The 16,102-nt window shown below is 40.7% G+C and overlaps 1 protein-coding gene across 1 annotated transcript in view; it reads left to right on the top strand.

Annotated features, from left to right (window-relative positions):
• The window catches only part of LOC126237470 (proteasome inhibitor PI31 subunit), a 115,645-nt gene that overhangs the window by 11,235 nt on the left and 88,308 nt on the right, over positions 1 to 16,102 (top strand). Inside the window, exon 2 of the mRNA XM_049947613.1 lies at positions 13,794 to 13,943. Coding sequence (XP_049803570.1) covers positions 13,794 to 13,943 — 150 coding nt within the window. The remainder of the gene's footprint in view (positions 1 to 13,793; positions 13,944 to 16,102) is intronic.

Here is a 16,102-nt window from a genome sequence, read left to right as displayed (position 1 = left end):
AACTAGTTATCGTCCATGTTTCACTTCCATACATGGCTACACTCCATACAAATACTTTCAGAAACGACTTCCTGACACTTAAATCTATACTCGACGTTAACAAATTTCTCTTCATCAGAAATGATTTCCTTGCCATTGCCAGTCTACATTTTATATCCTCTCTACTTCGACCATCATCAGTTATTTTACTCCCTAAATAGCAAAACTCCTTTACTACTTTAAGTGTCTCATTTCCTAATCTAATTCCCTCAGCATCACCCGATTTAATTTGACTACATTCCATTATCCTCGTTTTGCTTTTGTTGATGTTCATCTTATATCCTCCTTTCAAGACACTGTCCATTCCGTTCAACTGCTCTTCCAAGTCGTTTGCTGTCTCTGACAGAATTACAATGTCATCGGCGAACCTCAAAGTTTTTATTTCTTCTCCGTGGATTTTAATACCTACTCCGAATTTTCTTTTGTTTCCTTCACTGCTTGTTCAATATACAGATTGTATAACATTGGGGATAGGCTACAACCCTGTCTCACTCCCTTCCCAACCACTGCTTCTCTTTCGTGTCCCTCAACTCTTATAACTACCATCTGGTTTCTGTACAAATTGTAAATAGCCTTTCGCTCCCTGTATTTTACCCCTGCCACCTTCAGAATTTGAAATAGAGTATTCCAGTCAACATTGTCAAAAGCTTTCTCTAAGTCTACAAATGCTAGAAACGTAGGTTTGCCTTTTCTTAATCTTTCTTCTAAGATAAGTCGTAAGGTTAGTATTGCCTCACGTGTTCCAACATTTCTACGGAATCCAAACTGATCTTCCGCGAGGTCCGCTTCTACCAGTTTTTCCATTCGTTATACAACCTTCTTTTATGATTCTTGAACCAAGTGTTAGCTATAATTAAGTCATGCTCTGTGCAAAATTCTACAAGGCGGCTTCCTCTTTCATTTCTTCCCCCCAATCCATATTCACCTACTATGTTTCCTTCTCTCCCTTTTCCTACTGATGAATTCCAGTCACCCATGACTATTAAATTTTCGTCTCCCTTCACTACCTGAATAATTTCTTTTATCTCGTCATACATTTCATCTATTTCTTCATCATCTGCAGAGCTAGTTGGCATATAAACTTGTACTACTGTAGTAGGCATGGGCTTTGTGTCTATCTTGGCCACAATAATGCGTTCACTATGCTGTTTGTAGTAGCTAACCCGCACTCCTATTTTTTTATTCATTATTAAACCTACTCCTGCATTACCCCTATTTGATTTTGTATTTATAACCCCGTATTCACCTGACCAAAAGTCTTGTTCCTCCTGCCACCGAACTTCACTAATTCCCACTATATCTAACTTTAACCTATCCATTTCCCTTTTTAAATTTTCTAACCTACCTGCCCGATTAAGGGATCTGACATTCCACGCTCCGATCCGTAGAACGCCAGTTTTCTTTCTCCTGATAACGACGTCCTCTTGAGTAGTCCCCGCCAGGAGATCCGAATGGGGGACTATTTTACCTCCGGAATATTTTACCCAAGAGGACGCCATCATCATTTAATCATACAGTAAAGCTGCATGTCCTCGGGAAAAATTACGGCTGTAGTTTCCCCTTGCTTTCAGCCATTCGCAGTACCAGCACAGCAAGGCCGTTTTGGTTAATGTTACTAGGCCAGATCAGTCAATCATCCAGACTGTTGCCCCTGCAACTACTGAAAAGGCTGCTGCCCCTCTTTAGGAACCACATGTTTGTCTGGCCTCTCAACAGATACCCCTCCGTTGTGGTTGCACCTACGGTACAGCCATCTGTATCGCTGAGGCACGCAAGCCTCCCCACCAACAGCAAGGTCCATGGTTCATGGTTCTGCCCAGTAGAATGTGGAATTACTTTGTACCCGTGCTGTCTTGATGGCAGGCCAGGTGCTTGCCAAGAAGTCTCCTCCCACCTGCCACCCCTCCCCCCTCCGTCCTGATGTCATTCGCCAGGTTTGACAATTCAATGGAAAGGTTCTTGCGACACTGCCAGGTAAGGCATATTGTTGATCTAGTTGATAAGACTATATCATTTATGTCCAGCAGTGGGAGATTATAAGAGATTGTACAGAGTTTGAAGTCGTTCACTGATCCTGAGAAACTTAACTTTGAGGAACTTTGTAAGTTGATCATACATTATTTTGATCATCAAACCCATGTGGTGATGGCACAGTCACAGTTGAACTAGCATTAGAAGTGCCCCAGTGTGTCTTATGTGGCATGTATTGCCGACCTGCAAGATGTCTTACACAAGTGTTGTCAGCTTGAGTGTCCCCAATGTGCTACCTCGTATGCAGACTTGCTAATAAGGGACATGATCATCCGGTTACACCCGACCCAGAGGTACAAACTAAGGCATTGGCCTTGACCGACCCTTCTTTAACTGAAGTTGCTAAGATTTCTGAATCACATGAACTTAAGGCAGTGGCAAGGGATGTATTTTTCAAAAGTTGACAGATGACAAAATTAGATGTGCATGGTAAACAACACCTGGTACCCTGTGGGATGGGCAAGGTTGCCTTGCCTTTCACTGAGCTGCCAACGTATTGACACCATTGATGATCTGAATGCAGTGATGTCACAGCCCTGCCCATCTTCATCCATGTCAGGCCCGGCAGGCACATTTATATCAAAGCATCGTAATCCCCGCTCATGATTTTTTTTGGCTTCTTTGTGTTGGTCTCCTTCCTCAGGGTTTCCACTCAATGGCAAGCCAGCGGTACTGATCCAACTATCATGCGATGCATGTTTTGACGGGCTTGGCGTACATAGAGACCATGTGTCGGGGCTGCCGCAAAATACGCTATTTGGCAACAGTTTGTGAGAGTCAACGAGTCACTGGACGATCATTGGAGGATCTAGTGTTTTCTATGGACTCGGGAAGTGTCTCCAGTACTCCAGAAGCATCACCCAAGTGAATTCTGCTGTTGTTGGTAGTGAATAGGTGACCGATCAAGTTTCAGGTGGACATCACAGTGAAGGTCAGTGTAATTAACGTAGATTGCACAGCCTGCTGGACTGCCCTGCATGCAGCACCCACTATGTCAAGCTTTGTGATAGAGTAAAACATGTATTCATTTGAGGGGACAATTCTCCATTTCTACACATTATAAGAATACAGAAAGGCAGTATACGCTGTTAGTGGTAATTCACCGTTGGCACAAAATATTTTTGGCTTATGTGTCTTTTCTGTTTCTGGCTTCCAGATTGTTGACAAAGTACATTTAGTGTCTCAGTCAGTCTCCCTTAAGCTATTTACACTGTGTAAATTTTGTCACCCCCTGCCCCTTTCCCTTCACCATGAGCGGCGATATCAAGGCTGAATTTCAGTATTGGCAGGACGTCTCCTATTTCGTAGAGTCAGTGATCATCCCTTTAGTGGGGTTCAGAAGCCAGACAGTGCAGCGCTCCTAATAGAAGATTTTAAACGGATGGCACATGCACAGTATGAGACAGACTAATGTCCAGTCCTGCACCCAAAGGAATTGTTGGAGAAGTTATCAAGGCATAGTATTTTTCACAGATCAGATTGCACGATGCAAACCTACAGTTGCTGCTGGACACACGCTTGTTGGAATTTCTTGGTCCTCAACATCCCCTTTTGGCTTTATCAGATTAATCGCTTGCCTTTTGGGATCATATCTGTGCTGGAAATTATCAGCGATATTTGGAGCAATTGATACAGCACATTCCTTGTTCTGTAAACAACCTTGATGACCTCTGGGTCATGGGCTTTCTGTGAGCATTTGTGGAATCTGCAGGCAGGTTTCCAGTGCCTTCTGGAGGATGGCCTTCATTGCAAATTGGAAAATATTACATTTTCCCCAAAGTGAATTTTTTTGGTTCATGTGCTCAGCAAATATGACCTTGTCACTACAGCCGATCATGTCAAAGCCGTGGTCAGCTTGTCAGCATCCAAGAACATGAGGAATCTCTAGTCCTTTTTGGGTAAGATCTCATATAATGCTAAGTCCAAGCAGCGCACATTGCCATCCTCTTAACAGGCCTCATGAAAAGATTATCAGAGTTGACTGGTCTGCAGATTGTCAACAGATTTTGCTGTTCTTCAAGAAGTGTTTGTGCTGTGCTCCTTTTGGCTTCTTTAGTGATGGGTGAACCTTTATCTCTGCCCTGTAATATGTCCCAGTATGGCATTGGTGTGGTCCCCCTGCATCGAAATCCAGATGGCACCAATTGCTGAACGCTTATGCATCAGTGCCGCATTTCACGGTGCAATATAATTATTCACAGGTGGGAAAGGAGACACAGGCTATTATTTTTGGAATTTAAAAGTTACTTGTTTTCTTGTCTGGAGTGAAATTGCTCCTCATCACCAACTACAAGCCACTGGTTTCCTTAAGTCAGCCTTCATTCAGGACTGCCCTCCAATTACAGAAGTGGACTCTTCCTCAGTAATTATTGCTATGATATTTGATACCTGCCCAGTGCCTGCAAATGTGGATGCACTATTGCAGGATCAGATCTGGCATTCGACCAACAGCAGGCCCATGTTTATGCCTTGTACGATGCCTTGCAGCAGACTTTGCTTAATTTTCCGTTGATGGTGCTCGAGGTCATGGCTGCTGTGTCCGCAAACCCACTTTTCTGGAAAATGTTTCAGCTCTCCAGGTGGAGTGGCCATTGCACTCTCTTCTGGGAGCAGATTTGGTGTAGTGTATGTTTTTTCTCCTGCATGAGTGATTCAGTGTTGTCCAGCGAGTTCTATTGCTCACCGAAGAGGAGCAAAGCTGTCAGCTGGTTATCCCTCCTGCATTGCATCCTCGCAAACTCGAACTGGGTTATGACTTGTATCAAGGCATTGGCACACCATCACATCTACTGGCCAGTTGTAGACCACAATATTGAAGTCTTGTGTGTGCTTGCACAGCTTATGCCCAGAACCAGGCTGCACTGCCATGTCAGTTTGGTGCATGTTGACTCTGGAAACCCCTTGTTGGAAAGCATGTGGTTGTCGATGTATTATCATATTCCCCATATGTTGCAAAGCTATCCTCCACAACATTGACAGCAACTGTTCGTGCATTGTTGGTAATTTTTGCTATCGTGCCTCTTCCCCCCCTACCGCCCCCTCCCCGCCACTGATGATTGTCAGTTTTTGTTGTTGGAATTTGAAGACTTTGTATTCACACTGATATCCAGCATCAGACTATCACTACATTTCACCTGACCTCTAACTCGAAGCTGGAGCTGTTTGTGCATACATTTAAAACCCAAATGAAGAAGCTTGCATCTGTTTCGTGCGATCTTGAAGTTTTTGGGTACATACCACATGATGCTGGTTAATGGGTTTAGTCCAGAAGAATGTTTGCATGCAGCACCCAGAGTTGACTGCCCGGACCATCGCAGCTCATGGTGTTTTCCACACAGGGCTGCTGTTTGAGCTCTGTCATTTGGCCAACAGCTGAAGTGGCTACCGGGTAGTGGTGGGCAACAAAAGTCGGTAGCTGTTTTTAGTGGATGTCAGTTGGGAGCAGTCGATTTGGCATTGCAGGCAGTTGTGGCTGCAACCTGTTGGATCTTTGCCACCACTATCTCCACGTCAGCCAAGTGATGGTGTCAGTTATGGTATTGTTCCAGTGGGAGGCTCCCAATTCTGGCAGCTGCTCAACTGCTGGGCACCCAACTACATCCTCCACTCACTCACTTTCGTCTACGGTATAGAACAACAGCAGGGCTAGCTTCTGCTCTTACCACTGCGGAGCCCATGGAATTTGAACCAGTACCCTTGGTCCCTTCTCACAATTTTCTGCCCCTCTGATGGAGCAAACTATGTGAGTATTGTCTCGTTCAGTGGTCGTTCCACTGCCGTGTAATCTTGCACCCTCTCTGTTTTTTCTGTATTGGCCACAGTACAAACCATGCCAGTTTTGGCCCTATGTGGCATTTTCATTGCAGAGGTATTTAGTAGGGACCAGTGGACATCAACATGGATGTAGAGGAGATGACATGGTCATTGCAGTGGAACTGTACAAAACACTGTCTTGGAAGTTGTGTGCAAAGCATGGCATGGTCAGAGCTACTGGCCCAGGTGTTTGCCTGCTGATGGCAACAGGCTTGGCCCAGCAGTTCTAACATTGATTTCAACACCCACAGACCAAGCTTTCATCTTGTACAGTGCTGTTTCCATGTGCTCAGTTGTCAGTCACTTGCACTAGTCATGTGTTGTGTTTCTCTCTCTGTGGTCATTCATACACGCTGTTTGGACTCTCTGCTCCCTTATAGATTGGCTCACACATTGATATTCATTCCCTCTTCTGAGGTTCATCTCTCCTGCTTGCAGTCAACCCACTTTTGGTTAATATAGTTACAATCTTGCTGACAGTGATGATTCTGTGGCATTGTTGTTCTTGTGCATATACTATAGTGTCATTGCAGTTCACTGATGTAAAAGAATGTAGAAAATAAATAGAAGTGGATAATCATTAATACTAAGATAAATCCTGCTTTATGTTACCTTTGCAATGGGAATGAAATGCTAAGCAGTTAAATCTGACACCACCATTAAGAAGACTTGTACATCTCTGCAGAAATACAGCAAAATGTAAGAAAACACTCTCCAGTCTGCAGATTTGTTGCTGATCAGCATCTTTGGCTTTTGTGCTACTCTGTATTACCAGTCCTGTGGAGAAGTGATGCTCATAACTAATATGAAGTTTTAGCTACAGTTGTAAAATGAACAGTTAGCCCTCTTGGAATATCCAAATTGAATGATATGGTGTCTTTGGAGGTTTCATATCTTTTCTGAATACAACTTTCTTCCTGTGAACACAAAATGTGACTCTAAAAGATTTATTAGGAAAAAAATCCTAACAAAATACTTGTATTTCTGATCGAAGTAATGTCCATCAGCAACACACTTTTTGCAGTAATTATAAAGCAGCTGGAAACTAACCAACAGTAGGAGCTCCCTGTGTTGTGAACTGAAGCATTGAGGCATGTCTTTTAATGTCCAGTGTGCCTGCACAATGAGTGCCTTTCAGATTTGTCTTGCTGTGGGGGAAACGAAGGAAGTATCCACATCCCACATACTTGGAATGTGAGGGAAGTTTGAGAACAGTTCCATAACACGTAGCTAAGAAGATACATTTGTTTGTATTGCAGCTTGTGAGTGGGCATTATAAAGGAGTAGATCTCACGTTCCAAACTTGAACAACTTTTCTCAAACATACATGAGGTATCATTTCAAAACTACCTTGTAGAATTCTGTGTTTTGACCTTAAGGTCTGAATTTGCAATGGGTCATGCCATTTTTGTTGAGAATGCTCATCTGTATTGTCTTGATCCTGGACACTTAAGTTAATTCGTTCGGTACATAGGGAAGAAAGTAAATATCATTCTATTGACTGTTTTTTGGACTCCTGTATCATTCTATTGACTATTTTTTTGACTCCTGTTTGAAGTAGTAGTACAGTGTCTAATTTCTTGTGATTTCCGCATAGGCGATATGGGTCTTAAAAGAAGTGCCCAGCAGTGGGATTATTGACTCTTTGAAACCATCTATATGGTGGTCACTTGTTTGTGAGTAATCAAAGGAGAAAAAAAATCTTAATTTCACAAGCCCCTCTACAGCTTTAAAAATAGGAAGATTTTACTGATTGCTAGTGTAGCGTAATCGTTAAGGTACAGGCCTCATGAGCAGACAGTTTTGGTTTAGAATTTCGTCAAGTGCTTAGAAAATTGCTTATTTGTAAATCTATCAAAATGTCTTTGAAAAATAGTTTTATTCAATTAATTGGGGCCTTTGTTTTACGTAGAATTCTGACCCATTCATACTAATCTGGGCAATTAGGGAAGCCAAGTTGTTATAGATATCCAGAAGAAAAGTGGTGGTTAGTAGACTACAAATTAATTTCGGTAAAAGCTGTTTAGTGAGTGGTGTCATTCCAAAAATATCTTAAGCTTAAATTTATTTCTGTTTCGTGAAGTGCACATAATGTCAAGAAAGTGTGAACGTCTGTTCATAAAAAGTGAAACTCACATGGCACATGGGTCCAGACACTTGGTTGAGATTGCAGGCACTTAACTTATCCAGTCATTTGTCACATATTATTTCAGATTTTTTGTTTTATGATCTGTGTGAGTTGGTTGGTGACTGACCTTTCTGGGAACGTAAAGTTGTTGCCAGAAGGCATGACCGCAAACTATGGGCGCTTGTTGCCCATCAGATGGCGGTTAACACTACTGATGTTTGAATTTGCTCATTATGAGAGTATTGAAGGGCAATCTTTTTTAATTGTTAAAAACTGCTCTAAAGCAAAGATTGCACAAAATATTTTTTATTCAAGGCAATCAGTTTCAACAGTTATAGCTGTCATCTTCAGGTCTTAAACTTCTTTTTTTTTAGTAAAACATGTTCTTTTTATGCTGACCTCATGCTCAAGATGTCAAGTGGATAAAACTAAGCACATTATAAATGTTTGTCATCACTAAAATCTTTAAAAATGCACAGCATCTGGCCTTTTGGGCAAGATGCTGCGTGCACAAACACTCTTTTTACAGATAGAGTAGTTAATCTGACAGACATGAATGTTTCTCATGATGAAAATTCTTTATTACAAAAGGGCCTAAATTTCAGTCTTCCCACTAAGAGAGATACTAACATTATTAAAAAGACGGTGACTGAAGTCAAAGGTATATGTGAGAGTCTTAAGGGCCGACAGCTTGTACAGGCCAAGATTGCTATGTCCACTCAAAAAACACTTTGTAAAACTTTACCTACAGGCTCAGTCTCAGATTCTCTCTCTGCCATCATGAAAAAGTAGAATGCAAAATTACTTGAAAATAAGGTAGGTAGCACAAAGGCAGATAAAGGTAAGCACTCTCATCTTTATAACAGATTCTAATTATGCATTTAAGACATTGGATTTATTTCATACTAATGACATAGTGGAAGCTGTAAGGAATGCTCTTCCCAAATTTGTTACTGGATTGAAGAAATATGTGAAAGGTTCCAAATTTCTGTTTGCATCTGAGTATGCTAAACAGAGACCAATCCCCATGAATCCAAAACTACCAGTTCTTTGGTCACAAATAAAGCTCCATAAGAGTGATTGACTAACACGTCCAATTGCGGGTGGATGCCAAAGTCCAAATTATAAAATTAACAGTTTTTGCTATCCTAAGCTAAAATTGGCATTCACTTTTAAAGCAACAATGTTCCATCAAAAATGGTTATGAGATGGTGATATTGTTAAGAGATACTGAGATTCCGCACGAGACATTTACCTTCTCCCCGGATATAACCAATTTGTATACAAATCTTACAGTTGAAGAAGCTTTGAAGATTGCAAGACTGACTCTTCTGAACCATATGAAACTTACAGCATAGGAAATTATTGAACTGTTAGATTTGTTGCACACAATGCTAGCCTTTAACTGTATGATTTTTAACAGTAAGATTTAACTTCAGAAGGACAGCCTGGCAGCAGGTTGCTGCCTTTCTGGCATTTTGGCTAACATTTTCATTAATTATTTAGAAAGAAAATTCTTTGCAGATAATAGGGCAGTGTATGATGATATAGTTTTATAGTATAGATGTGTAGACAATATCTTTATTGCACTTAGAGGTACAGAATCTACTATGTAGGAATCAACATGGATTCCGGAAACAGCGATCGTGTGAGACCCAACTCGCGTTATTTGTTCATGAGACCCAGAAAATATTAGATACAGGCTCCCAGGTAGATGCTATTTCTCTTGACTTCCGGAAGGCGTTCGATACAGTTCCGCACTGTCGCCTGATAAACAAAGTAAGAGCCTACGGAATATCAGACCAGCTGTGTGGCTGGATTGAAGATTTTTTAGCAAACAGAACACAGCATGTTGTTATCAATGGAGAGACGTCTACAGACGTTAAGGTAACCTCTGGCGTGCCACAGGGAAGTGTTATGGGACCATTGCTTTTCACAATATATATAAATGACCTAGTAGATAGTGTCGGAAGTTCCATGCGGCTTTTTGCGGATGATGCTGTAGTATACAGAGAAGTTGCAGCATTAGAAAATTGTAGCGAAATGCAGGAAGATCTGCAGCGGATAGGCACTTGGTGCAGGGAGTGGCAACTGTCCCTTAACATAGACAAATGTAATGTATTGCGAATTCATAGAAAGAAGGATCCTTTATTGTATGATTATATGATAGCGGAACAAACACTGGTAGCAGTTACTTCTGTAAAATATCTGGGAGTATGCATGCGGAACGATTTGAAGTGGAATGATCATATAAAATTAATTGTTGGTAAGGCGGGTACCAGGTTGAGATTCATTGGGAGAGTGCTTAGAAAATGTAGTCCATCAACAAAGGAGGTGGCTTACAAAACACTCGTTCGACCTATACTTGAGTATTGCTCATCAGTGTGGGATCCGTACCAGATCGGGTTGACGGAGGAGATAGAGAAGATCCAAAGAAGAGCGGCGCGTTTCGTCACAGGGTTATTTGGTAACCGTGATAGCGTTACGGAGATGTTTAATAAACTCAAGTGGCAGACTCTGCAAGAGAGGCGCTCTGCATCGCGGTGTAGCTTGCTCGCCAGGTTTCGAGAGGGTGCGTTTCTGGATGAGGTATCGAGTATATTGCTTCCCCCTACTTATACCTCCCGAGGAGATCACGAATGTAAAATTAGAGAGATTAGAGCACGCACGGAGGCTTTCCGACAGTCGTTCTTCCCGCGAACCATACGCGACTGGAACAGGAAAGGGAGGTAATGACAGTGGCACGTAAAGTGCCCTCCGCCTCACACCGTTGGGTGGCTTGCGGAGTATGAATGTAGATGTAGATGTAGATGTAGAATCAGACATGATAGACTTGGCAGGCTCCTTCAATCTGTTGCATTCAAAAATACACTTCACCGTAGAATTGGAATCAAATAGAAGTCACAACTACTTAGACTTAAATATTACTAGGTAATCTACAGATTTTTGTTTAGATACTTTCAGAAAACCATCCACTACTGACGCAATTAATGATGTGGACTCTTGCCACACATGCATGCATAACAATGATTCTTCCCCATCAGTGTTCAACACATTAGCTAAATTTGACTTAAGCCCAGCATGTATTAAAAAGAAATTGATATTAACACACAAATAGATCGGGAAAACAGTTACACTGATCGTGCGATACAGAGCGTTTGTGAATCGGTTTTCAGAAGAAGGAAAAAATCTTTGCCCATTTCTAGGGGAAACCCAACTTAATTTGCAGCTATATCCTACACAGGGCATTTCTGTGAATGAATTGCCAATGCATTTAAAAAAGCCAACATACAAATTGGCTTCCAGATGTGCAGGAAACTTAAGACAGTTTAGTGTACATCTGTTGACAATAAGCAGAATAAATTTAGTAAGTCGGGAGTATGTAAAAGCACTTGTGAATCCTGTGATAGTGTTTACATTGAGTAGACAGGGTGTGACTTTTTAACCAGATTCAGGGAACACCATAATAAAAACACTACTGCTGTGGTTTCTCATCACAGCAACAAGAATCATTGTTTAGATACAAATGAGAAATCTTCTCTAATGATCTTACCCATAGAGCCAAAAGACTTACACATTTTGAAAGAAACAGAGATTTAAAAGCATTTCAATATGAACTAATGTGGAAACTTGAAGAAGCAGATCTGCTCCCATAGGAAATGGTTTTTCAGTATTTTCCATGATTTGTCATTTGCGTGTCTATCTGGTACCTTTGCTTGACTCTGATAAACTCTCCTGTTTCAATTTAATTTTTATGTAGGGCACCTCCCCTGTCTGACTACATGTGTGTAAACTCGTGGTCTATGTTTATATTGCTATTTTGTGCTTTAGTTTTATGTTGCTTGTCATATCGCAGAGCTGTTGTGATTGTAGCTTTTGAGGAAGTGTGGTGCCATGGAGCACTTTATCACTGTTAAGGAGTCATTACCATTTGTATGAAAAAAAAATATTTTTTTTATAATAAGTTGGTTCACAGCCGTCAGACACGCAGCATTAAAAAATGCACATTAATTGATGCACTTTCACGATATGATACATTTTTTAATGCTACCTGATGGCAAAAACATCTCCTTGGTCTGCATTCTCCAAAATTGTGTTGGTAGTCAGCAAATTTTTGTTTCACTTACAACATGAAATGCCATATCTGTGTGCAGCAATCACTTGTGGGTAGGTGCAGTACAGTTTGTACCAGATGATTTCAATCAAAGTGAAGTGCACCGAGCGAGGTGACGCAGTGGTTAGACACTGGACTCGCATTCGGGAGGACGACGGTTCAATCCCGCGTCCGGCCATCCTGATTTAGGTTTTCCGTGATTTCCCTAAATCATTCCAGGCAAATGCCGGGATGGTTCCTCTGAAAGGGCACGGCCAACTTCCTTCCCTAATCCGATGAGACCGATGACCACGCTGTCTGGTCTCCTTCCCCAAACAACCAACCAACCAAAGTGAAGGGCTATCCATTGCTATGATTTATATAATATCTTTGTATCTGATTTTTTGTAGATATCTGACAAATAAATTCCAAAACACATCGTATAACCAATAAAGTCAGTCCTTGTCTAACGTTTGACTTTTACTGTTGTGACCCGGTCAGCCCAAATGTAGAACTACTGATTGTTTCCAATTGTGTTCCCTCCTGTCAATTACGCAGTTTGTGTAGCTAGAGTCAGGAACAGGGCTTTCACCTAACAGAGTTGTTGTAAGAGATGGTTTTAATGCTGGATTCATTCTGATTCCATAAACAGTTACTGATATTGTTTTCACATCTGTCACACTCGGTCATTGTTGTTATGCATTTTGTAGGTGGATTCAAATGTGGAGCATCATCATGTTCCTACACTTACTGAAAGCACTTGTGCCAATTGAAAACACATTTTATACATGTAATTTCTGTTCCATATCCTTGGCACCAACATTTAATATACCTCTGTCACCATTATTTATCTATTTCTCAATTGCAGCAAACAATTACACTATTAAATGACTCTTCATGTTAACTATTCTTGATTATCAGTAGCAGATAAATCCTTTTCCACTTCAAGTGTTTGTCACAGTATGATCTTTCACAACATGTCCCCATACACAGTCACATATTTTTACAAACAATACCATAGATTCCCAGAACAGTTTATATGCACCTTCTGTAATAATTACCACAAGCTGTACTACAAAAAGCACTCTCACATTGTTTAATGAGGAAATAATTCTTCATCAGACATGTAAGGAGGTCAAATCAATATGATTCCTATTACTTCCTGACAAGATTCTTATGGGTATGTTGACTTATGTCAGGAATGGATTAATGGAAACTTTGGAGGACAAAGGAACTCAGAGCAGTTTCTTATGTGCAACACATCAACAGGACATTGATTAGTATAGGTGATATTGTCAGACTCTTGCCCATATTTATTCAGCAGATTTGAAAGGCGTAAACCTGCTTTGAGTGTATATTGTATAAGTCTAATGCAAATAATAAACATTAGCTTCAAATATGAGTGACATTAAGTAAATAATTAATGAAGATAGTTGATGTGTTTAATATGTTCAGTTTGTGGACCTCGCATTCAACAATAAATTCTCTGTTACTTCTTTTATTGTGTTTTGTTTTAGATGTAAGGATACAGGATCATTTTGTAGCACATTCTTTAGCAAATTGGAGCTCCAATAATGTCTCATTCCCTAAACACCAGTATGACATTTTATATTTAATGTGATGTGTTGTGTGAGGTGCAGAATTTTGCAGTTATGTTTCTAGTAACTAAACATTCTATATTCATTCCAGACAACAATAAAGGACTCTGAGACTGGTAGTGAAGCTCTTCCGGAAGACTGGAACAAGGAGGCCAGCTATGCTCTGCGGTATGTTTATGAAAATAAACTGTATGTCCTGAGAGGTGCTAGAACAGAGGATGACATATTGTTCAACTTGCTGGTAAGCCACACTTAGATGTCTCTTATAAAAGTCTTAATTTTATAAGTTCAGTGGCATGATGTTAGTGGGCTTCCACAATCAATTTGACACTTTTGTAGCCATTATCACTATTGTATGTTATGGATGGTGTCACTCAACCTGGATAAAACTTTCAAATGATTGGGATACAAGAAACTTACAGCATCAATACTTTGCTGTGTTGAGGTGCAGAGATGGTAATCTGTGCATAAGATGGGTACATTAAGCTGGGCAGCCACCATATGTACTATGGCATATTTGCTAGCAATGGATTTTAAGTGCTGCATTTCTTTTATCCTGTTCCCACCCGTAACAATGTAAAACATAAGACTGCGCTAGGCAAGCTGTCATCAATCATCCACACAGTACAGATACTTGACTCACATTTTATAACATCTCTGAAGAAACTGAAGATTAGTAATCTCCTTCAAGATGTCGCCCAGACCAACTGTATAGGAACCTAATTATGTCCCGACACTCATTGATGAATGTGGGGCTGACTGAGGATGAAGCACGGGGAAGTACTGAAATAAATATGATGTAGATGATAATATAGATTCTAGAGTATAAAGTGATGTCATGATTGTAAGAAAATCAGCATACAGTAAAAGAGTGATTTCAGTTGCATTTTGAAATTTTGTTTTACACTAAATTTAGTATTTAGATGTGGTAGAATTAGAGTGACTGAAGAAATCCATACAATTTACTTAAGCCAGTTTCTGATTTGATTAGGTGTCTCTTGATTCACATTTAGGATACAGCAGCTGTATTAGAAGAAGTGGAGAGGAAAAGAAAAAAGAGGAAAAAAACAAGCAGAAGATCAGCATTAAGGAGTTTTATGTAATACATTTTTGTCATATGCACAATAGTAGCCCATATTGAGAAGATAAATAAGTGGTTGTAGGAATAGAAAGGGTAGGGTGAAAATGCACATTTTGTAGGGGCAGAGGGTGGGAACAGTAATGAAGAACTGAAGAAGAGAAGAAGCTTTTGGTGAATTTACAAAATTAAGCAGAAAATAAGAAGAAAGAAACATTCACACTCATGTTATCTGATGCTGATTCTACACAGAGGTAGACTGTGAAGTCTGGCAGTATCACAGAGTCCCTCATTTGATCCACCACCTGTTTTATGTTCCTCAACTCCATGGGAGAGTAACGAAAAAGACAAACTTCAATGCTAAGAGGGCTCCCGTATTGTTATGGGATATTAACATGTTCAGGCTGGAGAAAGTTCCAAAGAAGGGATGGGTGTGTTTATAAATAACACATGCCACTCCTCTGCTGTCCTCTTGGCTACAGACCTTCAAACAGTTGCTGTTGAAAGTAATGTGAGACAAAGAACTGCAGTATGCTCCCTGTACTTACCACCACAAGAGACATCAGACTGTGATCTGTGATGCTCTCACAGATCTCATAATTCAACTCCTTCAGCCATTTTTTCCTACTGGGAGACTTTAACGCACACATTGTGTTATAGAGACTTATCCTCTACCTGTTGCTAGGATCATGTTTTAGAGATTCTCATGATGCATCAAGAGCTTTGTATCCTTAACACTGGCAACCACACATGGTTGAGCACTGCTAAGGTTTATTTTTAGTCAAAGAACTCTCATTCTGTTCTTTTGTGTTTTCAGATTCTAATCTTCATGTGCTTGATCTCTTTCCACTCTGAATCCTTCTACTAGATGGAGCATTGACACAGAATATTCTATACTGTACCAGCAAGTGATTGTTTTCAATGCCTGGTTAGCTTTGAGGACCTCAAAGTGCTATCCACCATTCCTCTGATTTGTCCATCCCAATGTCCTCAGACCATCTTAGCAAGCAGCCTATACCTTGACAGAGCCATCAGTGTGACTCAGCAATTTGAGTCAATCATGCAGGTCTGAGACAGTTTAAATACTGGTGGATTACAGAGCCTAAGCTTGACGAACAGTCAAAAAGAACAAAGCAGGATCATGTTGAGCATTCCTTGACTCTATCAACCATTTCACTTGTTCCACCCAAGTGCAGGAAGCCATCAGGAGGATTTCTGCTAAACATAGTCAGCCACTTCTAGCAGCTGGGCCAGACTTGAGGTGTTTCCAAACAGTACCCAAACAATTAAAGAGCCATTCACACGGCTACTGCCACTGGCAG

This window comes from Schistocerca nitens, chromosome 2, assembly GCF_023898315.1.
Source record: "Schistocerca nitens isolate TAMUIC-IGC-003100 chromosome 2, iqSchNite1.1, whole genome shotgun sequence".
NCBI classification, from domain to species: Eukaryota; Metazoa; Arthropoda; class Insecta; order Orthoptera; family Acrididae; genus Schistocerca; species Schistocerca nitens.
Note: the sequence above shows the minus strand (reverse complement) of the source record. Positions and strands in the feature narration are given on the sequence as shown.